General features: G+C 53.2%; 1 protein-coding gene across 2 annotated transcripts in view; it reads left to right on the forward strand.

The window, feature by feature from the left end:
* The window catches only part of CTNNBIP1 (catenin beta interacting protein 1), a 48,036-nt gene that overhangs the window by 17,278 nt on the left and 4,876 nt on the right, over positions 1-25,882 (forward strand). Inside the window, exons 2-4 of one of the 2 annotated variants that reach the window (XM_052653862.1) lie at positions 5,750-5,864; positions 10,998-11,116; positions 11,701-11,791. In XM_052653862.1, coding sequence (XP_052509822.1) covers positions 11,021-11,116; positions 11,701-11,791 — 187 coding nt within the window. In that variant the 5' untranslated portion in view covers positions 5,750-5,864; positions 10,998-11,020. Of the gene's footprint in view, positions 1-5,749; positions 5,865-10,249; positions 10,366-10,997; positions 11,117-11,700; positions 11,792-25,882 lie in introns of those variants that run through there. The other variant, XM_052653863.1, reaches the window with a different exon arrangement.

The following is a 25,882-nucleotide window of genomic DNA, read 5'->3' on the forward strand; positions in this document are numbered from 1 at the left end:
GCCAGAATACTGGAGTGGGTAGCCTTTCCCTTCTCCAGGGGATCTTCCCAACCCAGGGATCCAACCCAGGTCTCCCTCATTGCAGGCAGATTCTTTACCAATTGAGCTATCAGGGAAGCCCAAGCTATGCGGTAAGCCCATACATACACATTTATACACATATATACCCACTCACATACACACATACACACCCATATATTTACATATATAATACACATATATATACACATACACACCCACACATATACACATACATACACATACATATATATGTACAAACATACACAGTCACATATACACATACTCATACACACACCTTTTCCCTGAAACTAGAGTAAGTTGCAAGCATTGAGACATTTCACCCTTATACACTTCAGCCTGTATCTCTTAAGAACCAGAATATTTTACAGTGTGACTACAATGTATTCATCGCACTCAACACATATAATGGTGAAACAATACTAATATCTAATAAATACTCCATATTAACTTTTCTCCAGTCTTGTCATGTATTAACTCCGTGGCCCTGTGTGGGTTCCTTGCCTTCTCTGAGCCTTGGTTGTCTCATCTATAAAAAGGGAATAATTCCTACCTTGCAGGCTTGTCCTGAGGACTCGGTGTGCTAAACAGACCTGACACCGTGCAGCCCCCAGGAAAGCTCTAGCAACCACAGTAATTATCACTGTTGTTCTGCAAGCTCGCCTGGCCTGACACAGCAGGAAGGAGCTTGGGAGAAGGTTGGCACTTGGGTTGGCGACCTCAGGACTAATTCTTCATCCCGAGCTCATCTCCTAAGACTGCTGCCGCGTCCTGCAAACTCCCTGACCCAAGAAGCCGTGCTCACACCTGTCTCGCGCCTGCTGGTGGAGCGTGGTTCCGGGATGCCAAGCCTGGCTCCAGGCTGAGGAGGCGGAGATGTGGAATTGATTAATTAAGGCAGCTGCTCACAGGGCCCTCGAGTCCGAGAGGCTGCAGTTTAATTACTGAGAGTGGAGCTCATGGAAGTTCTTTCTGGTGCCCCAGTTTCAATGTCGCTGGGGGGCCAGAGATGCCGCCCCGACTGGGACTCGCAGCCGAGGCTGAGGCCCAGGCCTGCCTCCCTCCACTGGCTCTGAGCGCACCTCTGTCCACCTGCTTGTGTGCTGGAAAGCAGTGTAGCAGAGGGGTCGGGGCCTGGATGGTCTGGGTTCGAATCCTGCCCCACAATAGACTAGGGCCTACCAGCTGGGTGAGGGGAGACTGATATCCTCATTTGTATAATAAGACCTCATTAGGGATGTTTGACATGAGGGTTCAGAACAGTGCCCAGCCAACAGTGAGTCAGACTGTGTGTCAGCTGTTCCTTTCAAGCAGTGTTCTCACCCGGGGGGCTTTGGCTACCTCTGGGAACACAGGGCAAAGTCTGGAGACACTCTGGGCTGTCACAGCCGAGGGGCAGGCGCTTTGGGCAGACAGAGCACAGGATGCTGCTAAATACTCTGCCACGTGCAGGTCAGTCCCCACAATGAAGAGTTATCCAGTCCAGTGTCAGCAGTGCTGGGGTTGAGAAACCAAGGATTCTGGGCAGCACGTGGAGCACGGAAGGAGGTCTTATCTCCCCATCCCTCCAGTTTATCCTTCCTGTGATCCAGTCCCCTCCCCTTCCTCCCCTGGCTCTCATCCCTCCTGGGCTGAAGCCCCAGTCCAGCTTCGGTCCAGCTTCCCTGAGCTTCCCTCAGCTTACCTCCTCACCCAACTACCCCACACTCCTGTTCCCCTCCTCCAGCTCAGTTTCTTTACCATAGCATCCATCTTCTTCCTCCGTACTAGGTTATTTACACATTGATTCCTTTCTATTTTGTTTTGTCTGTTCTCCCCCTCCCTAGAATGTGCATGGGGACTTTTGACTGTGTTTGCACTGCTGTGTGGTGGCTGAGACCCACTCCAGTATTCTTGCCTGGAGAATCCCAGGGACGGGGGAGCCTGGTGGGCTGCCATCTATGGGGTCGCACAGAGTCAGACACGACTGAAGCAACTTAGCAGCAGCAGCATGGTGGCTGAGACAGTAAAGAATCTGCCTGAGACAGTAAAGAATGCAGGAGACCTGAGTTCAGTCCCTGGGTTGGGAAGATCCCCTGGAGGAGGGCAAGGCAACCCACTCCAGTATTCTTGCCTGGAGAATCCCCACGGACAGAGGAAGCTGGTGGGCCACAGTCCATGGGGTCGCAAAGAGTCGGACACGACTGAGTGACTAAGCACAGCACAGCACAACATCCCAGGACCCAGTAAGCGCTCAGTGTGTTTGTTGATTGTTTGAATGAATGAATTCATTGAATGAATGACTTCATTGTTTGAATGAATGAATGAAGGCCACTTGACTGGCCAGGATGTGAGTTCTTTGCGGTTACTCACGTCATTCCTTCTTCCCAGAGTGCTGCCCACCCCTTACCCCGTCCAGTACAGTGTCTCCCAGCAGTGCCCCGGATGTTTTCCAGATCTGGTCAGTTCCCACATTCTGACCCTGTCTCCAGAACACCTTGGGGATGTGCACGGTGGTATCAACTTCCTCTGAAGAGTGAGTCTGCTGTGCTTCCAGAGCTTCTCCATGAACCCTGGAGCTCAGCCCTGGCTGCTCAGCCTGTCCTCAGGGCCGTCGACAGCAGACTGGAAGCTGGCACGTCAGGCCTCCCCACATCCCCACTTGCAGCCACCCCAGGCTCTGATGCTGCCACTGGCCCACAGTTCCACCTGCCAAAGCATCCCAGGCCCTCCCATCCTCAACTCACAGCTTGAGGCCCGGCCCTCACCTGGCCCAGCAGGGACCATCCCTCCAGCCCCATCCCATCTTTCCTCCACCCCTCAGCCACAGGGGTCTCAGACTTATCTGATTCCCCTGCTTGAACCTCTCCTCCCCTCTCAGGTATGGTCCAGCACCTCCAAGCCCCTTCACTTGCTTCCCAGGCCTCAGCCACATCTTTTTCCTCAGTTTTCCCAAAGGCCTAGCCCCTTCCTGTTTCAAGACCTTTACTTGTGTGTGTGTGTGTGTGTGTGTGTGTGTGTGTGTGTAGGGGGATGTGACTCACACACACACAAGACAACACCTCATCTCCTCACTCTTGGTAATAGCTCAGAAGTCGCCCGCGAGGGGTGCCTGTCCCCAGGGCGAGGTCAGATATCCAGCTGCATGTCCTTGGGCACCTTGCACTCCCCACGCCACTCTTCCTTCATTTATCAGAGTGTCTGCAAGCTGTGTTTACCTGGGTGTGACTTGATTCATGCCTGTCTCCCCTGCTCACTAGACACCATCATCACAGACTGTCACATGCTCACCTGTGTATCCTCAATGCCCAACCCAGGGGGCCTGGCATATAATAAACAAATGCTCAATAATAGTTTGTTCAAAGAATGTCAGTTCCCCATGCCTGCAATGCCCTTCCCCATCTTCTCTACCAGCAAACTCCTATTCATCCTTCAAGACACAGCTTCAGGGTCTTCCACTGGGAGCTGGTCCCTCCCCTTCCTCTGTGTTGTCACTGAGGTTTGCACATCCCGTTACTCCACCACTTACTACACTAGATTAAGGCCCTGGGTTTTTTCCTGTCACCTCTGAGCTGCTCAGTGGGAGGTGCTGGGCATGGCACCTTACATGCAGTTGGCACTCTTCGAAGTATTCTGTTTTAACCTGACCTATCTTTTTGGTTCATTGTTACCTATGATTTGTGTTTTATTTGACTTGTGCAGAGTGGTTTCCTCAGCCATTCAGGTGCCTTCTGGAAGGCAGGCTTAGTGTCCTTTGTATCTCCTGCTTCCTCACCTGACACGAGGCTGTGGACACCTAGAGAGGTTTTACTTTAGTAAATCCTTCTGGAGTCCACATCTTGTCTACTTAAGGTTACGGGGCCCTCGGCAGTTTGAGAGCACTTGACATCCTCTCCCTCATTGTGGACCAGCTAGATAGTTTGTGGGGCTTGGTGGAGGGCCCCTTGTTTAGAAAAATATTCAGAATTTCAAGACGTCGACAGGAGAGCATTAAACCAGGAGTGAGGCCCTTGTGAGTGCCCGGTCCTTTGCTGGTGCCTGGCCTCTCACTTATGAAACCAGCCCCAATCTCCTTGCCTCTACCAAGGGAAGACATGGTGGAGGTCCTGATTTCCTCTTGACCAGTGGCAAAATGCAGGGCCCAGAAGGCAGTGACCGACCTCAGGTTGCATGGTTGACCAGGGACAGAACTGAACTGGAAACAGAGTCCAGCTCCAGGGCATGCTCACTGGCTCTGCTGGCTCTGGGGCCCTGGAAGCCTTGAGACTCTGTTTCCTCCTCTGTAAACTGGGGACATTGACCTGATCATCAGGTGGCAAATGGGTCAGCTGGTGTGAGTCCTTGCACGGTCCCACCAGGAGCCCCCGCATCCCTCAGACGCCCTCTCCTTCAAGTCACGAATCCTTGGTTCCTCTCTGCACCTTGGACAGTCTGACCCCGGTAGACAGTAGGGGGCTAATTGGCTGTTGTGATAGCTGGAGAAATTAAAGCCCCTCAGAAGTGGAAGAAGGTTGTCTCTTTTCATCTCCTTTTGAAAGAATGTGGGGACTTGGGTAGACATTTCTCCAGGGAGCCTTGGTATTTTGGAACTTTGATGTCTAGAGGAATAAAGGAGCAATTAATTGCTATAAATGTCTTTCCCGAAGGGTAGGCTGAGGGTGGAAGAGGTGGCAGTGGCAGGTGACTGCTCTTCCTTCCCAGGGCCATCGGCACTGCTTGAAGGGCTCTGCAGACCAGAGACCCAGGGCCAAAGCAGCGCCTACCTATAGCAGAGGCTTCTGAAATCTCACTTTCTCTGAAAAACACGTATTCCTCAGCCTCTTGGGTACGTGAATAGCTTTCTTTGCAGGGATAGCTGAAGACAGATGGGTTGCAGAGCTTCCCCTGGTCTCTTAGAATAGGATTCTCAATTATCCAGAGACATCTGTCCTTACCGTGGGCTGAAAGCCTGAAGTCCAGGTGGAAGCCCACGCGCCGCAGTGAAGAGGGGACAGGCGGGCAAGACTTGGGTGCCCCTGCCGGCTTCACCCTGTGCCTCTGCCTGCCATCCGCAGCCTTGCTCCTGCCTTGTTAACCTGCAAAGGACCCAAACCATGAGGTTGTGTGTGGGAGGCAGAAGAAGAAAAGAGAATGTTCTCTGATTCCTGGAAGAGGTGTGTTTAGGGCCAGCAGATGTGTGGCCAGGCTAACAGGCTGTAAATTATCTGCAACTGTAGAGTATGCGTGTGCGAATCTGTTTCTGTGTATGTGAGAGGAGGGGAGAGAGCTTATTTTTCCATATACAACTGTAGGTATTCCCAAAGCACAGAAACCCCACGCACATCTGAGCACAAAATGGGTGGGGCGCCAAGGTACCTGAGCCTGGCTGGTTGCGTTGTCGGGTGGGTGGGACACCTTCTTGGGCAGGTACTTGCCCACCAGCTGGCAGGAGTGATTCACTCAGGTGCTCGTCGTCTCCCAGCACGGCTCCCAGTCGGCTGGGTGACTAACCCCAGGGGAGAAGGGTGTGTGGTGACCTGCTTTGGCCGGAAATGACAGGAGTCCATAGCTGCAATCAGCACCTTATCCCAGAGGTGCTAGTGCAAGTTCCCGGGCTGGCCAGACACACAGGTATTTCCGGACTGCCGCGTAGGGCCCATCGCCATGAGCTTCCCGCCAGCCAGCCTGTGTCTCTCAGCACGGGGTGTGGACTCCTTCAGCCGCTCCCATGACCCGTTTTCTGTTTTCACAGGGCGGCATCTTCCTATTTCTCCCCGGCCACGGCCCACCTGTCACAGTTGAGTATCTGGAGCACCGTTGAGCTCACAGTTGAGCACCATTTGCCTCAAGTTGATTTCCAGAAGCAGGTAAGAACTCCAAGGGCAGGACATCTGGTAACCTGTCCATAGGTCAGTGCTGGGGAGGGTCCTGCCTTGGGTACTGGCTCCTGGGCTGACCGTGAAGTAGGCACATCTCGTGTCCTTTCTTCATCGTCCCTAATGATGCTCATGGCTTCAGCTGGGTGGGCTCTTAACGGTGTGCTTTGTGCTTTTGTTGATGTCTTTTAGGCTGTTAAGATATGTCTAGTCTGAATTAATATTTTATATAAGCTCCATGAAGTACACCATTATATGGTGTTGTATTTTCATGCAATGTAGATACTGTACAGTTGTAAGAATAAATTTTGAAACATGAGCATGTAAAATATAGCAGAATTTTTTAAATGGACAAAACAAAAGGCAAGTGTCGGGATCCATGGGGCAGAGGTAGCTTTTGTATCTACAGGCCCCTACTGCTGTCTGGCCCAGCCTGTGGTTACTCAGCGTTTATAATACAAGCAGGTGCTAGACTACCCTGGGTATAAATGTATATTCCAGTTTATGTAAGTGTGGGTGTTAAGCAGCATCAGCTTCAGGTTTATTGGTAAAAATGAGGGCAGGGGACTGTGTTTGTCATGGGGAAGCCAGCTTTCAGAGCCATTGATCAATTGGGTCTGACGGCCGCACATCCCCTTCCCGGGTCTTTCCAGCACTGCCTCCTGAGTCTTCCACTCTGAGGGCAGCTGCTTCCGAGCTGGGGCTCATGTGCACAGAGTGGGTCCTTCTAATCTCTGGGCAGGAGCGTGGTGTCTCACAGATGACCTCCATGGCTCCGAGAAGCAGCGCCTCCTCCCAGGCCATGACCCACTTTTGTCACTTTTTTGGGGGGGAAGGGAGATGTAATTGCTTTACAATGTCATATTAGTTTCTGCTATACAATGAAGTGAATCCTTCCCAGTGGTTGGGAACCCCTTCCTCACTGTCTTTCACCCTCCAGTCTTCCTTCAGCCGAGATGAGGGCTCAGAACCAACAGCAGTGTGTGTATGACATGTTTGGGGGGCTTGTGGACATGTCTGCATGTTTCAGTGAATGTACAGACCTCAGTTTCTCTGAATTGTGTGTGTCCCAAGCAGATGTGATTTTCTGGAACCATGCCCACTTTCCCCATGACCTCTTGACATCAGTGGCATGTCATCCACTCAACCACAACCTCTCCCCTCACCTCGCCGTTTGTTTGGGTACTCGACAGCTCCATTTTCTGTTTTTTGGCCTTTCCCTGGTGAGCCTCCAGAATATTCTGCCTTCAGAGAGGGAGCAGGTCTCCCTCTCTGGGCAGTTAACACACAAGGATTTTCTTAGGATGTAGGACAAATGCGCCCTCATCTCAAGTGGTGGGATGTTTCCAGCATCACCCGGAGAACACAATTGAGAAGCGGGTCTCACAGCTGAGGACCGAATAAATGATTAACGTGTCCAAATTCACTGTAGTTTGGGCTTATGTCATTTAAACATGCTTCAATGGAGACCAGTTCTTGATCCCTGCAGGGGAAAGTAAGAATTCTCTAGTGAAGTTAATCTGATGTCTGTCAAAATTGTGATGAAAACCTAATAGCATGTTCACTCAGATAGGTGCCAAACCCAAACACTCTGTAATGAACTCGTAGCATAGCAGCAACTGAAAGGTCGGTGGTGTTTGGGTTAATTGTGATTTATTCTCTTCGGTTTTCTCCCGAACGTTGGCGCCCTGGATGCAGATTCTGTTGAGGACAAGATTGTAAATCAGTCCTGATGTTTCCGTCCATCAGGATTGGAGTGTGGAGGGCGGGAAGGTGCGCTTATGTAACCATCTGCCCTGATGCAGCCCTGGATGTTCCCTCTGTCAGGCAGCAGCACAGAGTCAGCTCTAGCTAGAGCTCAAAGAATCCTAGAAGACCAGAATTTTCAGGAATGGCAGGAGTCTTCCCCAAGGAAAGACAGTTTAAGAAACAGTCTCTCCCAAGGGAGCATCATGGGGGCATGACCCAGCCCCAAAGACCCGTTCAGGTACCAAGGATACCCCAGGCCCAAGGCTGGGTTTGTAAGGCCCCCTGGTAATCACAGCATGAGTGTGTGGCAGGGGATCCTAGAGGGTAGTGAGTGTGGGGGTAAGTGAGTATAAGAGGATTGGGCAGTGAGTACAGAACACTAAGGGTAGGGTTATTGGGAGGAGCAAGATTCTGTGAAATAGACCCAATATAAAATGGTTTCCCAGGTGGCTCAGCACTAAAGAATCTGCCTGCCAATGCAGGAGACTCTGGTTCCATTCCTTGGTTGGAGAAGATCCCCTGAAGAGGGGAATGGCAACCCACTTCAGTATTCTTGCCTGGAGAATTCCATGGACTGAGGAACCTGGCGAGCTACAGTCCATGGGATCTCAAGAGCTGGACAGGACTTAGCAACTAAACAACAGCAATAACAAAATGATTTTGCACACGTTTACACACACACACTGTCCTGTTGGTTCCGAGCTCTCACACCTCTGCTGGAGGAAGCCTGGCTAGTCAGGAAAGGACAGTGAGGAAGGGACTCTCGACCTTTGTGAAGCCAGCATCCCAAGGTCCTGGGATGCTAAGCAAAATCGAGAAGTGTCCTTAGCTAGATGGAGCTGGCCCCTGAACGGGGGGACAGAGCTTGCTCTGGGGGGACTGAGGGTGGTCTGTGACAGCAGGAGGTCACAGGGTTCAAGCCATCCATCGCTAGGGTGGCTTGAACCAGAAGGGCCTTTTGGGGGCTTATGCTGGGGTTTGGGGGCGGACAGCACTGGAGCTCTGGTTCTTTTGTGTGTGGCGACACCTAGTGGCCATTCCCTTGTCTTCCACAAGAAGACCGTCAACCGACCATCAGCCCTTGGCCACAGTACAGAATCAGAGGGCTTTTATCCCTGGAAGCCCTCACTCCCAGTTCGGAGGCTTCATGGAGCATTTCAGTGTCCTTGGAGAACACGACAGCCCAAAGCAGACAAGTTACTCAGGAACGAAAGTATTTGGGAAAGCTGAGTTTGGTTATGGAGACTGGATTAGAGATGTGCATTCAGCCCTAGGAACATTGAAGGCAAAAGGAGAAGGGGGCAACAGAGGATGAGATGGTTGAATGGCATCACCCACTCAATGGACATGAATCTGAGCTAACTCCAGGAGATAGTGAAGGACAGGGGAGCCTGGTGTACTGCAGTCCATGGGATCGCAAAGAGTCGGACATGACTTAGCGACTGAACAAAACAAACTTGACTCTAAGTGATGTGGATATTGTTGCATGGGGTGGAGGGGGGACCCCAGAGGCCAGACCTCACGGGCTTTCTGGACTGTCCCTTCAGCCACCCGGGCTCAGGCTGTGGGAGGAATGGGTGAGTGAAGCACCTGTGGCCCCAGCCCCTCAGCGGGTGCAGAGACACAGTCATCGAGCACCCAGCAGGTGCCCTCAGGAAGCAGGACGAGACGGGGCAGCTGGGCAGGAGGGCCTGGGCAGGGGTGCACCCCCTGCTTGGATTACGGTCAAGAAAGGCTCCCCCAGAAGCCCTCTAAGCAAGGCCTGGAGACCCCGGGGCAGAGGCTGGTGGGGTAGGAGCCTCGAGGCAGGTCCTGGACACCGGCAGGGAGGCGGGAAGGGGAGGGGAGCAGGGGAGGAGTGGGAACAAGGAGGCAGGGCCAGCCTGCGGGGTCCCAGCGAGGACATGAAATGTATGCTGGCATAGGCTGAAGTGAGGAGAAATGTCATGTGTTCTGCTTTGTTAAAGTGATCATTCTGGCTACTTGTGTGGGGTGGGGGAGGCGCGAACACGTCAGCAGGTGGAGGAGCGATCCCCCATAACCAAGCCATCCCGCTCAGCTATGCTGGGAAGTTAGGACTGTCCCTGCACTGTGCACCTGGCCCGGGGGACACCCCGGCGGATGGCCAGCTGCCTCTCATTCAAGGTCCTTCTGGAGGCAGTTCACCCCTCCTTCCCCATTACCAGTTGTGAATCGGGCCATTTTCTGAGCCCGGAGGTGACGAGGGGCACACAGTGGAAGAGGAACGTGGGTTTTGGTGGTGGAAGGAAGGCCCCGTAAGGCACTGCATCGAGCGCAAGGCTGCCACAAACACATTTTGCATTTTGCCCTGTTGTACGGGCTTCAGGGCAGGAGCCCCTGTTAGCTTTGACAGGCGCCTCCAGGGAGGCTGCTGCCCAGGGCTCTGGTGCAGTTCTGAGCCTGCCTTTCACCCGGGAGAACTGGCCTTTCCTGGGCTCGCTGGCCCCTGAGGGATGGACGGTGTGAGGAGTGTCCTCCTGCGAGCGCAGCTCCTTGGCACCAGGGCTGCCGAGGCTCCACCCCCGCCAGCTGCTGCGTTATTTCTGACTCATCCAGGAGTTACAAGTGTGTAACCCAAACCCCTCCACGCCCGGCTTCCTCCCCACTGGCTCCTCCTGGAGGGAGGAAACCCCGGGACTTCTCTCCCGGGACCTCACCACTGCAGGTCGGGTCCCCACTGCACCTGAACGCACTGCCGCCCGCAGGAGCTGCCCTGTGACAGGTGGGTGGGCTGGCGAGGGCAGCAGCCACGAGCCTGGGCGGGTGTCTGTGCCCGCAGCCCTGAGCTCGCCGTCCCCATCGAGGGATTCCTTGGAGCCCGGCCCGGGAGCCGGCCTCTCGAACGTCAGAGACTTATGCAGAGGGAGCTGTCTTGGTGTCTGGGGGCTGGGTACTGATCCCATGGCTTCTCCAGCTACAGGCCCCAGTCAGCTGCCTTGATTGTGTCACGTTGCTCCTCATGGAAGCTGCCTGCTTTGAGAGCTGGGGACACTTGGGGTTTTCTGCAGCATATCCCCTGGGCTTGTCGTGGCAGGAGCCTGGCTGAGGGGGCGACTAGAAGGTGATGCTGGCCAGGAGTCTGGGTCAGCTCAGCCCCCGGGGGCCCAGCAGCCCCATGCACAGAAGGGACTGGCCACCAGCGCCTGCTGCGAGGAGTGGTGGGGTGAGGGCGGGTAGCTGCTCGGGCTGGCTGTTGGGCCAGCAGGGTTGAGGGAGGGATCGGCAATTCACCTCCATGCCGGGCTCTCAGAAACGAGCCCCTGAGGCATCGTGGGCTGCCTGACACCTCCTGCCCGCGTGCGGGTCTGTGTCGTCCTGACACTGTCCCCTGCCCCTGTGCTTCTCACTCCGCAGCAGTCCCCAGAGCTGGCCAGGGGATGAACCGTGAGGGGGCCCCCGGGAAGAGTCCGGAGGAGGTGTACATTCAGCAGAAGGTCCGAGTGCTGCTCATGCTGCGGAAGATGGGCTCCAACGTGAGTGCCTGCAGGGCGTCAGGCAGCAGGGCCCCTGGGGAGGGCGCCTGCCGCAGGCAGCCAGAGGGCCACAGCCACCTTCCTAGCCATGGTCTGGGGAGGGGGTTGCGGGGGCTCTGCTTAGGCTGTGGCCGATTCAGGCTCCCGGGCACAGACACCAGCATGTCTAGTCCTGCCGGCCCTGCAGGGCAGTCTTCCTACCCCCTGTGCCAAGCTTGGGCCAGGCGGGTGAGGTTTTCTAAAGGCCCTCACCTTCCTTTCCTCCCCTCTCCCAAGAGCCTTCTTTTCCAGGGGGACAGGATCACCCGAGAGGGCAGGGGGCCTCTCCGAGCCTGGCCTGCCCTACGCTGGAATCCCTGTTCCAGATCTAATCCCAGTGGCAAGCCCTGTGGACCCAATGGTCCAAGCTTCAGGGGTGGGAGCAGAGGGGTCAGAATCTCACCCTGGGATGGCAAAGTCACATCTCAAGAATAGAGGCCAAGGGAGAGGAGAAGGAGGCACCCCTTGGGGATGAAGCCAGTCTGAGCAGGTGCCTCCAGGGGCAGTTGTGAGCCACCTCTCACCCGGCTCTCTCATCCCTGCAGCTGACGGCCAGCGAGGAGGAGTTCCTTCGCACCTACGCGGGGGTGGTCAACAGCCAGCTCAGCCAGCTGCCCCAGCACTCCATCGACCAGGGTGAGTCCATCGACCAGGGTGAGTAAGGGCCTGCATGCCCTTCCCAGGGGCAACAAGCAGTGGTTCCTTTAGAATGCATAGCTCCAGCCCTTGCAGACGGGTGATCCCCGAGAGGGAGAGGTTCAGGGCAGACAAGGAGGGGCTGAAGCTCCCCCCACCCACACAGCTAACCCCGGATGGCGGCAGCCTCTAAGCGTGGAGTCTGGGGCGCCTCCTCGGCCTCTGGGCTGGTCCCTTTTTCCCCAGGTGGGAGCCAAGGACCCAATCAGGTAATGGGTGGGGGAAATCCCTTTTGGGCCTGGCGGAGGAAGAAGTGGAGGTATCTGGGGGCCCTGTAACTGCAGAGGCTCTTGTGGTTGCATGTCTTTAGCCTTTGCCTGACCCCGTCCACCCTGTTCAGGACAAGAAAACTACCCTTGTGTGCAGCGGCCTGGCCTGGTCACAAGCTTTAAGGTGGCTGCTGTGTTCCTGGCTGTGCCCTGGGGGTTGGCCCCAGTGGCCCTGCAGGTCTCTGTGTGCCTGAGGGAGTTACTTCTCTCTTGAGCGCCCTCAGCCAGCGGTAATGATAGTAGTGGGTAACACCGAGTGATTGTTGTCTAGCAGGCTCAGGCTGAGTGCTTGATACACATCATTACATTTAACCTAAAGAGCTACCAGCTGTGTTACTTCGACTTAGCAGGCAAGAAAACTGGAGTTCAGAAGCAGTAAGCCACTGCAGCCAGTTCATGCTGCCAGTTACTGGGAGGGCCCAGAATGCAAACCTGCAGCTAGACTGCAGGGCTGGGTTCCACTCTGCCCTGGAGCCCAGGACCCTGCCCACCATCTTCATTCAGTCCTTTCCTTTTGTTCTTGTTACACTGGCTTGGAATTATTGGCTATGAAATCATGCAGCCAGGAGCCTGCCTGGTGTGAGCAGGCTCCCAGGAGCTGGGCCCTGGTGGGCGTGTTTGCTGACCCCCAAGGCCAGGGAGGAGAGCCACTCTGGCACACAGGCCAGCTTTTCTTGAGGCTGCCCTTGTTCCCCCGGATGTCACAGGCAGGGCTCTGCCCTGGCACAGGGCCCGGTTCCCGAGCTCTGACGCTGGGTGTGACCCGGCCTGTGCACCCAGCTCAGCAGAAATGTACAGGGTGTTCCAGCGGCTCCAACAGCTCCCGGGTCGGCCGCTCGCCCTGGCCACACTCATGCCACAGCCTGTTCCACACCAGCTGCACTGTCAGCCACCGCTGGGAGAGGAGGAGATGAGGGGTGTGTCCCTGCCCCTGTCCTGGGATATCTCTTGTGGGAGAGGCCTTTTCTTCTCCAGGACTGATCTGGGTTTTAGTGTGTGTCCTTCTTCCCTTCTGAAACTTTCCTGCTTTCTGAGTTCCTGGGGCTTCACATTTTCTGCCAGCCTGGTCTTGGGCTAACCTGACTTTGAGCTCTGGTTCTAAGACTACCTCTAGAAGAATGCTCTTAATGGGAAAAATCAAAAGAAGCTATAAAACTGTATGTCAGTGTAGAAAACACTACCACATGTACTCCCCTGCCCCCGCCCATATCCACATACTCATGCATAGAACAGAAGTAGCGGAAAGAATATTTAGCAGGTTGTTAACAGAAAATTTTGATAGAGGGTGGGACCATATAAGGCACCTTCAGTTTCTGCGTCAAACACTTTTTGCTAAAACTAATTTTTTAACGTTGCATGTACTTTTTTTTTTTGACAATAAGGGGAAGTGTTTTTTTTTAAGTCTCTGAACTTTTAGTTTTGGTTTTCTGTTTTCTTTCTTTCTTTCTCTTTTAAAAATTGAAGTATAGTTTATTTACAATGTTGCATTATTTCCTCCTGTATAGCAAAGTGATTCAGTTATGTACATATATGCATTCTTTTTTTAATATACTTTTCCATTATGGTTTATCATAGGATACTGAATATAGCTCTGCACTAAAGAGTAGGACCTTGTTGTTTAAAGGGGAAGTTTTAAAAAGTACTTTTTATCTTGCTTGGCTAAACCAACAATTGGAAACACACTCTGTTGAGTTATTTAAGGCAGTCACGGTGACCTTACCTGGCCTGAAACTGCTGAGCAGTCAGGAGTGAGCTGTGGGCGTGTGGCTGTGAATTTGTGGTGCTGGAATCTGGACCCTCCTGGGTTTGGGGCGTCCACAGACAGCCAGGCTGGCCTTGGGTACTTCTCTCTCCCAGGAACAGACTCCTGGGACTAAACCTGGAGCCGGGGGAGAATATCTGGGGAGATGGTTCTCTGCTGCTGGGGTGTCCTTCAGTCTGCCCCTCCTCCCACGGTCACCTCTGACCTGAACCATTGAGAAAACAGGCTGCAGAAGGGCCTGAAGGAGAATTCCCTGGAGTGTGAGTTGGAAGGGGGGAGGGGTCAGCAGTGCCTGGAAGAGCTTCCGGAGCACACTGTATTTCCTTTATCTCTTCCACTGTGGAGGTTCAAGCATGAGAACAGGACCCTACATTTCTGGCCACGCCGTTGGGCCACGTGGGGCTCGAATAACATTCTAGCTTGTCCACTTTCTTCAGCAGAGCTGCCCTCAGCTGATGCCACAGGGCCTGTTGCTCTCAGAGGCTCAGGTGCAGCCCAGGTGGCAAAAGCCCAAGATCATTGCTTCCATTGCTCAGGACGCCAGCATGAAAAGCCCAGAAAGGCCTAGGAGCATTTGGGGTGGTGGGCAGGGCAGTCCCAGAGAAGCCTGGTGTGCGCGCCTCCTGCCACTAGGTGGCACTGTCTCTCAGCAGATGCCCTCGCTCTGCTCCTGGGAGCCCTTGCAGCTCTTACCTCTGCTGTACCAGCTGCCCTCGGTAGGGGGCCTGGGCCGCCCCATCACCGGTTAGCGTCCTAGGGTCCTGCCCACCACCTTAGACCTGCCCATGCTTCTCCTCTGGGGCTGGAGGGGTCTGGTATCAGGAGCACTGCTTGCCCTCCCCAGACCCAGGGAAGAGAGCAGGCTGGGCATTGCTCCCCCCACCCCCAGATCCCATCCTTCCCTCAGTGAACGTGTCTTCAGTACCTGCTGGGTGCAGACAGCTCCTGGAGACCCTAGTGCACAGGCCTGCACCTTACGGCCTCATCGACTGGTTCCAGCAGAGGGTGCCAGTTGCCCCTGCTACCCTGTACTGAAACGGGGATGGACCTGCCTGGCCTCTGCTAATCCGAGACCACCCTCGAAGTCTCTCAGTGGCTTCCTACTGCCTTGAGGATACAATCCAACCCCCTTAGCCATGATGTGTGGGACCCCCTGCCCCTACTACCTCCCCCGCCCTCGCCCCCCCCCCCCACCTACCTCTCCGGCCCTCACCCCCCTCCACCTACCTCCCCCACCTCCGCCCCAGACACCAGGACCTCATACTCCATAAACAGCCACACTGCGTGGATTTCTGCTCCCGTCTCAAGCCTTGTGCATTCATGCCTTCCTGTCCCCACATGTGCCTCTCGATGGCCAGGAGCCCAGTGCTGACGCGCCCCCTCCCCTGCTCCCCTCAGGCTGGGCCAGGCCCTCCGGTGGTCCCCACCGCACACTAGCACCGCAGCTGTGCTGCTCCGCACGCTGTTACCTGGTCCAGCTCTGGACCAGCTCTGAGCTCCTGTGGTTTCCCTCTTCGCATTTGTGGGGCTTGGCCCCCCAGGCCCCCAGCATGTTCTTGGGTGAATGAATAGACTGCCCTCTGGGTCTGGAAGCTCAGAGTCCCCAGAAAAGCAGAACCGTGAAGCGCTGTCTCCTGGTCCCCATGGTGGCCGAGCAGACCCGACAGCTGAGTTTGAACCAAAGGCAACCAGTGCTTCTCTGGGAAGATCACTTTGCTGAGAAGGCCCAGCTGTAGGCTGGGGGACAGAGAGCTGTAGCTTCCGAAAGCAGGCTCAACAGAATGCTGAGTTCGTTCCTTTCTTGTTGTCAGTGCTGTTCAATCTGTACCATATATTGATAATTTTTCCTGGCTGTGAAAGAATGCATACTCATCACTGAAAGTGGTTGGGAAAGATAGAAACAGCAGAGGCGCCTAAAGGATTGACTGCAAATAGCTGAACCCATTACCTTGCATTAGTTAACCAGCAGGCTTTTTAAAAAAATATGCATGAATTGCCATTACAAAGTTGTAATGGATTTCCATACAATGTAAACATTATGATATCCATTTTAGCTTCCATTTTTTTACTTAGGATAATTTTGTTGTTTAGTCACTAAGTCATGTTTGACTCTTTTGCAACCCCCTGGACTGTAGCCTGCCAGGCTTCTCTGTCCATGAAATTCTCCAGGCAAGAATACTGGAGTGTGTGGCCATTTCCTTCTCCAGGGCATCTTCCTGACCCAGGGATTGAACCCATGACTCCTGCATGGCAGGCAGATTGTTTACCATCAAGCCACCTGGGAAGCCCTATGAGAATTTTACCATGGCCTTAATTTTTGAGAAAGCAATTTAGCAATCACATGATATGCAGCCATGTGGCTGTGCCATCATTTTTTGACCGATCCTTTACTGTTGGACATGTGATTCTCATCTTTGCTATTAATTATAATTAATTTCTTGAGCTCCTACTGTGTGTCAGGTTCTGTGTCAAGTAGCACATAAAGTTATCCTAGGGAATCCTCCCAACAGGGCTGTGAGGCAGGGGTGATCACAGCCCCACTTTCCTAATGGAAAAACAGACCCTGAGATGTTGAGTGAGATGCTCAAGGCCATAGATGTTGTGTGGTTCCTGTCATGTGGTTTTAGATGTGGCTTACAGGCCATGTGTGCTTCCAAGCATAACAGTGTTTTACCTGAGGGGCAGGTGTGATGGAGGTGGTTAGCATGGCATTTCAAGAGGGCATCAAAAAGTTGGAAGGGTTTCCTGGTGCTGTTTTCTGGACTTTTCATCTCCAGGCCCCTTTAAACGTGTTCGCTCTAAGCTCTGGGTCTCTCCCTGATTGAGAGCTGCTTCCAGGATGAACGCCTGGCCAGTGCCAGTTCCAGGCCCCCAGCTCACTTGGCAGAATCCTCCTTGTGGCCATTCACCTGCAGACCTGCCATCTTCCAGCCATGCTCCATGTGGACCCTCATCTGGCTGTCCCGGAGCTGGAGAGACCCCATCGAGACATGGCCCCTTGTGTTAAGGAAGCCCGCATCCTTTCTCTTGCCCTGGAGCTGTTCTTGCCCTCTTCTTGGCCTTGGCATGCTGGCTCCCCCAGCCTGTTCCAGCCTCTGTCTGATCACACTCTTTCTCAAAGAGACTTTCCAGGGAAGGTCCCCAGCCTGAGCCAGCTGGGCAGTCCCGGGGCACTGCTGGCTTTCCCCCATGGAAGCCAAGGCTGCAGGCTCTGAGTCTGCTGCCAGAGAGCCTAAAATAGGTCATTTGGTCTCAGGGTTACACTGAGAGCCTTGTTAAAATAGCTGTGGTTGTGAGCAAGCCAGCGGGGAGCGAGGGCCTTGGGAGGGGAGGGCAGGGCAGGGCTCACCCCGCCAGTGCATAGCTCCTCCGGGGATCAAGCAGGATAACCCCTCTACACGTCACCCCTCTTGACCCTCTTCAGCAGCGCAGCGTCACAGCCAGCGTCCTTCCTGGAATCCTCTCCTACACCCTCTGGCCTCTGCTCTTGGGCTGCCTCTGCCACCCTGTCTGCCCTTCCGGGGTTGGCCCCAACTTCCTCCTCTGGCTCCTGAACTGCCTGCGCATCTTTGCTTCCACGGAGCCCTTGTCACATCTCATCGGGAGTCCGTGGTCCAACTCTGGCCCCGAGTGGGCTCTCTCCCATCGCCATGTGGACAGAGGCTCCCTCTCTGTGCAGACCAGCTGTCCAGGTGCCAGGACCCCTCTCTGCCCACATGTGGCTCCCAGGCTTCTCCCAGGGCCTCCAGGTAATGACCGAGTCTGGATGAAATTGCAGGCAGGCCCTGGGAGAATGCCAGTCAGTGGGGTGGGAAGCTAATCTTTTTAAACTTTAATCAACATTTTCATGAGAATTACTTGTAACCTAATAATGATAAACGTGAACTAAAAAAAATCTCATATACATTGAATTCAACTGAAAAAGTCAACCAGGAAGACTTGATAGGAGATAACTTGTATCACAGAAAAAGAAAAAGGCTTAAGAAAGGGTGAGGATCATGCTGAGCAGCAGGCTGGTAGCTTTGTTCAGCATCTGGCTCTGGCTTGTGAAGGGTTGCCTTGACCCTCCCTCCTTCACTGGTGTGACATCTGCTATTGTGTGGAGCTGAGAGCAGGGACCTCCAAGCCCTATGCACCTCTGTACCTTCCTCCTGACACCTGCTTGGGAGAGGCAAACCTCTGTCCTGGAGAAGAGCATCAGGGGCCCCTGGGGTCAGCAATGGCTCCTTCTGGCACACAGTCACCCACTGATCTGGATGCCAGGCAACGGCTCCCAGCCTCAAGTTGCCAGCGCAGCCAGGTAGATGGAAACGGGAGTAAACATGTAAAGACCTCTGGGCACAGATCCCAGGATGACTGACCCCATGGGCAGGGAACCCACCTAGAAAGCCCCAGAGAAAAGGTGCTATTTGCCTGGGTCTTGAAGGATTCACTGGTGGCTCAGATGGTAAACAGTCTGCCTGCAATGCAGGAGACCCCAGTTTGATCCCTGAGTTGCAAAGATCCCCTGGAGAAGGAAATGGCTACCTACTGCAGTAATCTTGCCTGGAGAATTCCATGGACAGAGGAGTCTGGCCGGCTACAGTCCATGGGGTCCCAAAGAGCTGGACCCAACTGAGCACCTAATGGTGAAGGATGTATAGGAGTGCATGTGGACAGACTAGGAGAAGGATGGCACCGACTGAGGGAGTCCTGGAGCCTGCCCAGCCCTGGGCAAGTGTCCCCCAAGGGGTGAGTGTGGGTGGTAAGTAACTGGAAAGGCAAACGAGCTCGGAACAAAGTAAATTCTGGAGATGAGGCCGCGGGGGTTCCCAGGACCTGAGGGGTGGGATGGCCAGGCCAGTAGCTGTCCATCTAGGGTGAGCGGTGGGGAGAGGTCACAGGTCAGATGCTGGGGCAGAGAGACACGCAGAAGGTCACAGCAGTGTCTTGTGAGCAAGTTGGGGTGGGGTTGGAGGTGAGGCCGTGTGGACGGGGCTCCTGGACTGAGCAGCTACAGTGGAGGGGCAGGCAGGGGTCCCCCAAGTGGGCAGTGTGTGGGATCCTCTAGGAGCAGGCAGGGGTTAGGTCAGAACCCAGGTGTAAGGAGGGAGCAGATTTGGGGATTGGCCCCCAGGGAAAGCAGGCAGAGGGAGGGGAAGTGGAACCCTGTGAGCACAGCACCATAGCCAGCAGGGGGCGTGGGGGAGCGCAGAAAGGAGGAGAGGAGCCGCTGGCTCACCATCAGGGCCCCCAGGGTTCCTAATTAATGTCCGTGGTGCCTTTTCCCAAAACAGTGTCTGTGGATCCTGGCTGGAGGCAGATTGCTGAGGGCCGGGAGTACATGGCGTGAGGCCGTGGAAGCAGGACAGAAGGTTGGATGAGAAGAGACAGCAGCTCAGGGGTGGGGACCGTTTGTAGCATTGAGTTCTCGGAATGTGGGCTACACAGACCACTGCACCTGAATCATGGAGGGCACTTGCTAAAAATGCAGATGCCTGGGCCCCACCCGAGCCCTCCTGGGTTAGAGTGTCTGCCAGGTTGGCCTGGACATCTGCATTTGAAGCAAGACCCCAGGTGGTTGTGACGCCCTCCAGAATTTGAGAATGTGCTGGGACTCTGGGTGAAGACCTGGCCCTTCCTGACCCCTGGAGGGACCCCCTTGCCCCTTCCAGATTCTGTCCCTTCACACAATTCTCTGTAGTGTAGGAGAGCTTCCATTGCAGGAACTAAGAGACTTGATAAGGGACACCTCACCTTGGAAAAAAGACCCTGATGCTGGAAAGATTGAAGGCAGGAAGAGAAGGGGACGACAGAGGGTGAGATGGTTGGATGGCATCACCGACTCAATGGACATGAGTTTAAGCAAGCTCTGGGAGTTGGTGATGGACAGGCAAGCCTGGCGTGCTGCAGTCCATGGGGTCACAGAGTAGGATACAGCTGAGTGACTGAACAACAATACCTTGGAAAACAACCCCCAGAGGCAGCATGTGTGTATTGGGCTCAGTGAAGTGCAGGAGGGGTAGGTGGCCTGGGGTTCCTGGGTCTAGAGCAGAGCAGGGGTAATGGCATCTCTGGGGTGTGACCCCACCAGGTGCTGTTTGCGATGTTTCATGCTGCAGGTGTTATCTGGGTCAGTCCAACGGGTGGACAGGATACATGTGTTTTGCAGATAAGGAAACCGAGGTGGACATGCAGGGACTGGGCAGGGTTCAGACTCTGGCCCAGGTACCCCTATCCACCTGAGGAGCCCAAGTCTGGGGAGGCCTGCGTTGGCCTATCGGGAGGCCCAGTGCCTCTTCCAGGAGCCCCCTTGCACCTAAGCCCACGGGCCCCGCCTTCTGCAGCCAGGGCACCTGGTGACATGGTTGCCACCCTGGAGCCCAAAAGGCGTCACCGAGCCTGGAGCCCGCTTGGCTGCTGAGACTGTGGAGGATCTGGGGTGCTGTTCCCATAGCAGCCAGTGTCGTGCTATCTCTGGGGAAAAGCCATACTCTCAGCAGATCTGAGAGGCACAGAACCCTGGGCTCCAAGGCCACAGCTGCTCAGAGAAGCATATGACACCCAGCGGGTCTGGGTCTCTGTGTGGGGAGGCCTAGTCCAGGGTGGGGCTCGGCCTCAGCTCGGTGGACACCTTTGCCCTTGGAAGAGTGTCTTGGATCTGTTTTTCCATGAGGGAGCCTTGCTACCTTGCTCATCTCCCCAGAGCAGGTAGCTGAGCTGTGCTGTTTGGGGTAGCCAGGTAGCCGAGTAGCAGATGCTGATTGCCATGGATGGCAAGATAGTGACCTCAGGGGACCGAGAGGGAATGCCACAACCCAAGTGACATGTTCAGAGAAGGGGCAAACAGCGGACATGGGAATCACCCTGGACACTTTGGAGCCTGTGGCTGTGTGCGTGGAGGGATGACCCAGACCTGGCAGTTGTGGTTCCCTGGACAGTTTTGAAGAACTTTTACCAGTTAACTCCTGCAGAGTTAACTTTGCTCAGGTTAACCTCCAGCTGGACTTGGGAGACTCTGTGTGTGTGTGTGTGTGTGTGTGGTGTGTGTCTGTGTGTGTCTGTGTGTGTGTGTGTCTGTGTGTGTGTGTGTGTGACAATGGCGATTCTCCAGGCAAGAATACTGGAGTGGGTTGCCATTTCCTCCTCCAGGGAAACTCTGGGGGTTGGGGTTTTATTTCTGAGTTTTCCAGTCCCCGGTCTTTTGCCCTCATTAGGAAGAAGTCAGGAGGTCATGAGATCTCCAGCTCAGAAAGAAGTCGTCCTGGGAGGTTCCAGCCAGGGGTGAGTGTGAGGTTTCAGAGCAGCTGGGGCACAGACTTGGAGGCGCCCATGACCCTGGATCAGGGGGTGTGGGTGTCCCCACCCATGGCAGATACTGGAGCTGGGCGTCCCCCCTTTTCTCTGGTGACATCTGCACAGGGCTGTGTCCTGCACTGGGGGGCCTGGGGCTGGCAGCCTTGGAAGCTGGCCCAGGCTCTTGCACCTTGTGTCAGTTTCTTGGGGAGGGATTACCCTCAGGGCTCCCCACCTCCTGTGAGCTCGGGCTCCTCCTCCGAGCTGGGCTTTAAGGGAGCTGCAACTGGATGGAGGCTGGAACTGCACGGTCAGCACATCCCAGATACCAGGAGGCTCTGTCTATTCCTTCTACCACCTGGTCTCTCTGTCTCCACAGGTTCCCTCTTGGAGAGGGTCAGGGGTGGTATCTGGAGCTGTCCTCGTGGGCGCTGGGACTAGGCCTGCTCCAGTGAGGGTCTGTGCCTCTCCTGGAAAGGGACTGGTTCTCCACTAGGATGTCCCCTGATGGGTCTGAGAAACAGGCCTTCCATGCCCTTCCTCCGTCCACTGCTTCAGGGCTGCAGTTATCTCCCCTATTCCTCTTTCCTGCTCTTTTTCACCCCTGGGCCTTTCTCCAGACCCTGTTGCTTCTTGCCGGTCTGCCCCACACCCTGCAGAGAGCTGCTCCCCAGTCGCAGCACGCTGGTTCCCTTCAGAGAGCCGGGCCGGGCTGGGGCCATGGGTGGTGCTGGTGTGTGGAGCCTGTACTGGGCTTTTGATTCTGTTGGTGTGAATTCACCCTGAGCTTGCAAACAGACCAGTGACCCCATTGTCTGTCTCCCGCCCCCAGCTGGGGGCCAGCTTCCCTTTTCTAAGCTCCTAAATGTTTGTCATTTTTCTGTCCCCAGTCACTTGACTGGACTCCATTAAAGAGGCAGAGCTGAAGTGGGACATGGGACGGAAAGGCCCACTGGGTGCTCGGCTCTGGTTCAGAGAGCTACGCCCTCCCCAGTGCCTTGGCCCTGCTCTTCATAGCAGGCGAGCCATGGGACTTAGGGGGGCATCTGGAAGAGCAGTGGGCCCAGGCAGGGGACAGGGTCTGGCCAGGCACCTCCCAGGTGGGCTTTCTGGACTCCACATTCAATTTCCTCTAGGGCATCCATCCCACGCCTGCTTCTATGTGCTTTGTGAGTCCTGGGTCTTGCTTCCATTCTCATGGGGGCAGATATGGGTGCACGCTCTGCCAGGAGCAGCCTCAGTGCTCAGGGTAACTGAGGCAGGACCAGTTATTTCCTTCTTCTAATAGAAAATGACAAAGCATGTCGTGCTGCGTGCATGGTCTTCCAAGTCTGTACCAGGTCTTTGCTCTGCCTCTGATTCACCAGGTTGTTTCATCTCTCTGAGCTCCTCACCTCCAACGATTCATCCTGTGTCACTGTTTTAGAGATTGTGGTCAGGGAAAGCCTGGGGAGGTGACTGTGCACCAACTGGCATGAGGTGTGAGAGCTGTGAGATGGACTTGGGAAGAGCACTGAGGCCAGGGAAGGAGCAGGTGCAAAGGCCCTGAGGCTCAGGTTCCTGTGCCTGAAGGACAGGCAGGAGCACCTGTGGCTGGAATGGGGTGAAGGTAGAGGAGGCGTAAGGAAGGAGGGGAGGAGGCAGCCAGAGGCCCAATTGCATTGGGTCTTGCAGCCACAGGGTGGAGTTTGGAGTGTCCCTTGAGAGTGATGAGAAATCGTACAATAAGCCACCTTTGGAGAGTTTTGAACAGAGGAGCAGCAGGAGCTGACTCGTGGTTTTAAGAACCTCCTTCTGACTGCTGTGTGAATGGATTGTCAGGGGCTAGAGCGGAGAGATCCAGGGAAAGAGGGTGCAGGGGGCTAGTGAGAGGGGTCGTGGTGGCCTGGACCAGGATGGCAGTCAAGGAATGGCGATGAGTTCAGGATGCATTTTAAAAGTAGAGTCAGCAGGACTGGCTGATGTGTTGTATGTGGAGTGTGTGTGAGAGAGAAGGAATCAGGAAGACCCCGGGGTTGGAGGTGCCATCAGCTGAGGTGGAGGAGGCTGCAGGTGCAGCAGGCTTGGGGGATGCACCATTTGACATTCCACCAGCGGTGTCTGAAGGTTCCGGTTTCTCCTGAACACTTGTTATCATCTGTCTTTTGATTCCAGCTGTCCAAGGATATGAAGCGACGTCTCCTTGCGGTTTTGTTTTGCATTTCCATGACGAATAATGATGTTGAGCATCTTTTCATGCACATGTTGACCATTCACATATCTTTGTTGGAGAAATATCTATTTGAATTCTTTGCCCAATTTAAACATGGAGGAGTTTGACTTTTTATTATTATTGAATTATTTATATATTCTTCATATGAATCCCTTAGCAGATTTGCAAATATTTTCTGTCATTCTGTAGGTTGTCTTTACTTTTTTTTTAATAGTATTTTTTGAAGCATAAAAGGTTTTAATCTTGATAAAGCCCAACTTATATATATATTTTTTTCTTTTGTTAATGGTGCCTTGGGTGTCTTATCTAAGAAACCATTTCCTAACTCAAGACTATGAAGATTTACTCCTGTTTTCTTCTAAGAGTTTTTATACTTCAGCCCTTAGAATATTTAGGTCACTGCTCCATTTTGAGTTAATTTTTATGTATGGCACAAGACAAGGGTTCAGCTTCATGTTTTACATGTAAGTATATCCAATTGTCCGGAGAAGGCAATGGCACCCCACTCCAGTACTCTTGCCTGGAAAATCCCATGGACAGAGGAGCCTGGGAGGCTGCAGTCCATGGGGTCGCTAAGAGTCAGACGCGACTGAGTGACTTCACTTTCACGCATTGGAGAAGGAAATGGCAACCCACTCCAGTGTTCTTGCCTGGAGAATCCCAGGGATGGGAGAGCCTGATGGGCTGCCGTCCATGGGGTTACACAGAGTCAGACATGACTGAAGCGACTTAGCAGCAGCAGCATATCCAATTGTCTCAGCACCATTTGTTCAGTTCTTTCAAATTGAACCCTTGGCACCTTTGTCAAAATTTAATTGACCACTAATGGAAGGGTTTATTTCTGGATTCTCAATTCTGTTCCCTTGATCTGTGCCAGTTCTACCCAAACTTGTTTACTGTAGCTTTGTAGTAAGTTTTAAAATTCAAAAGTGTGGGTCCAGCCTTGTTCTTTTTTCTCAAGATTATTTTGGCTATTCTGGATGCTTTGCGTTCCCATATGAATTTTAGGAGTAGGTTGCCAGTTTCTGCAAGAAAGGCAGCTGGGGTTTGATAGAAATTGTGTTGAATTTCATCCAGCAATGTTTTTTTTTTTAATTTATTTTTGGTTGCACTGGGTCTTGGTTGCTGTGTGCAAGCTTTCTCTAGTTTTGATGAGCAGCAGCTTCTCTCGTTGGAGAGCATGGGCCCTAGGCATGCAGCCTTGAGTAGTTGCAGCACTTGGCCTCAGTAGTTGCAGTTCTCAGGCTCTGGAGCTTGCTAGTTGAGGAGCATGGGCATAGTTGCTCCAAAGCATGTGGGATCTTCCTAGACCAGGGATCGAACCCATGTTCCCTGCACTGGCAGGCAGATTCTTATCCAGTGTACCACCAGAGAAGTCCTTAGCAATGTTTTAGACGTTGATGTTTTGTCCTTTTTAGAGTTCAAATTTTGTACTCCATTTGTTAAATTTATTCCTAAAGATTTTATTATTTTTGCTGCTATTGTAAATGAAATTATTTTCTTAATTTCATTTTCAGATTTTTCACCCCTAGTTTATAGAAATACAAATGATTTTTGGTATACTGACCTTATATCCTGCAACTTTAACTTATTTATTAGTTCTAGTAGTCTTTCAGTGGATTCCTTAGGATTTCTTATATGTGAAATCCATATCCTCTACAAATACAAAAATACTTCTTGTCGAATTTCCCTGGATAGAACCTTAGACACAGTATTGAATAGAAGTGGTGAGAGTGGATTTTGTCTACTTGTTCCTAATCTTGATGGGGGAGAGCTTTCAATCTTTCACCATTAAGTATGATAATAGCTGTGGGTTTTTAGTAGATGCCCTTTATCTGGTTGAAGAAGTTCCCTTTTATTCCTAGTGTGTTGGGTGTTTTTTATCATGAAGAGGTATTGAGTTTTGTCAAATGTGTTTTCTGTGTCTATTCGAATGATTATATAGTTTTTGTTCCTTTTTCTATTGATAGGAGTTATTACATTAAGTGATTTTGGGGTATTAAACCAACCTTGCATTCCTGGGATAAATGTCACTTGGTCAGAGTATATAATCCTTTTTATATGTTGCTTGCTAGTATTTTGTGAGTGTTCTTGCATACCATAGGTGTTATGAATATGTGTATTCATAAGAGATACTGGTCTGCAGTTCTCTTTCCTTGGGATGCCTTCATTTGGTGTTGGCTTTCTTTTATCTTTTAATGGGTCAGAGAGTGTGGAACAGGAGAGGCTGATCAGCTTCTCCCCTCCTGTGCTCACTGCATCTGGTTGAAAAGGACAAATAGAAGCTCTGAGCCCACGTCCAGACAGGGTCAGCAAAAAGTACCAATGGGATGTACCAGCCTCGTCTATAAAATGAGATGGTAAACCTAGCTGATGGCCCAGATTCAGTGAGCTGGTCCTGCTGGCTTCTCTGTAGTATCTTCATGTTGTGAGCCCTGCGTTTCCAGGACAGACAGAGCCTCTAAGGAAAGCCCCACATTCTGGCCTCAAAGGAGAAGGAGGGCTCATGAGGG

This window comes from Budorcas taxicolor, chromosome 16 (genome assembly GCF_023091745.1).
Source record: "Budorcas taxicolor isolate Tak-1 chromosome 16, Takin1.1, whole genome shotgun sequence".
NCBI lineage: Eukaryota > Metazoa > Chordata > Mammalia > Artiodactyla > Bovidae > Budorcas > Budorcas taxicolor.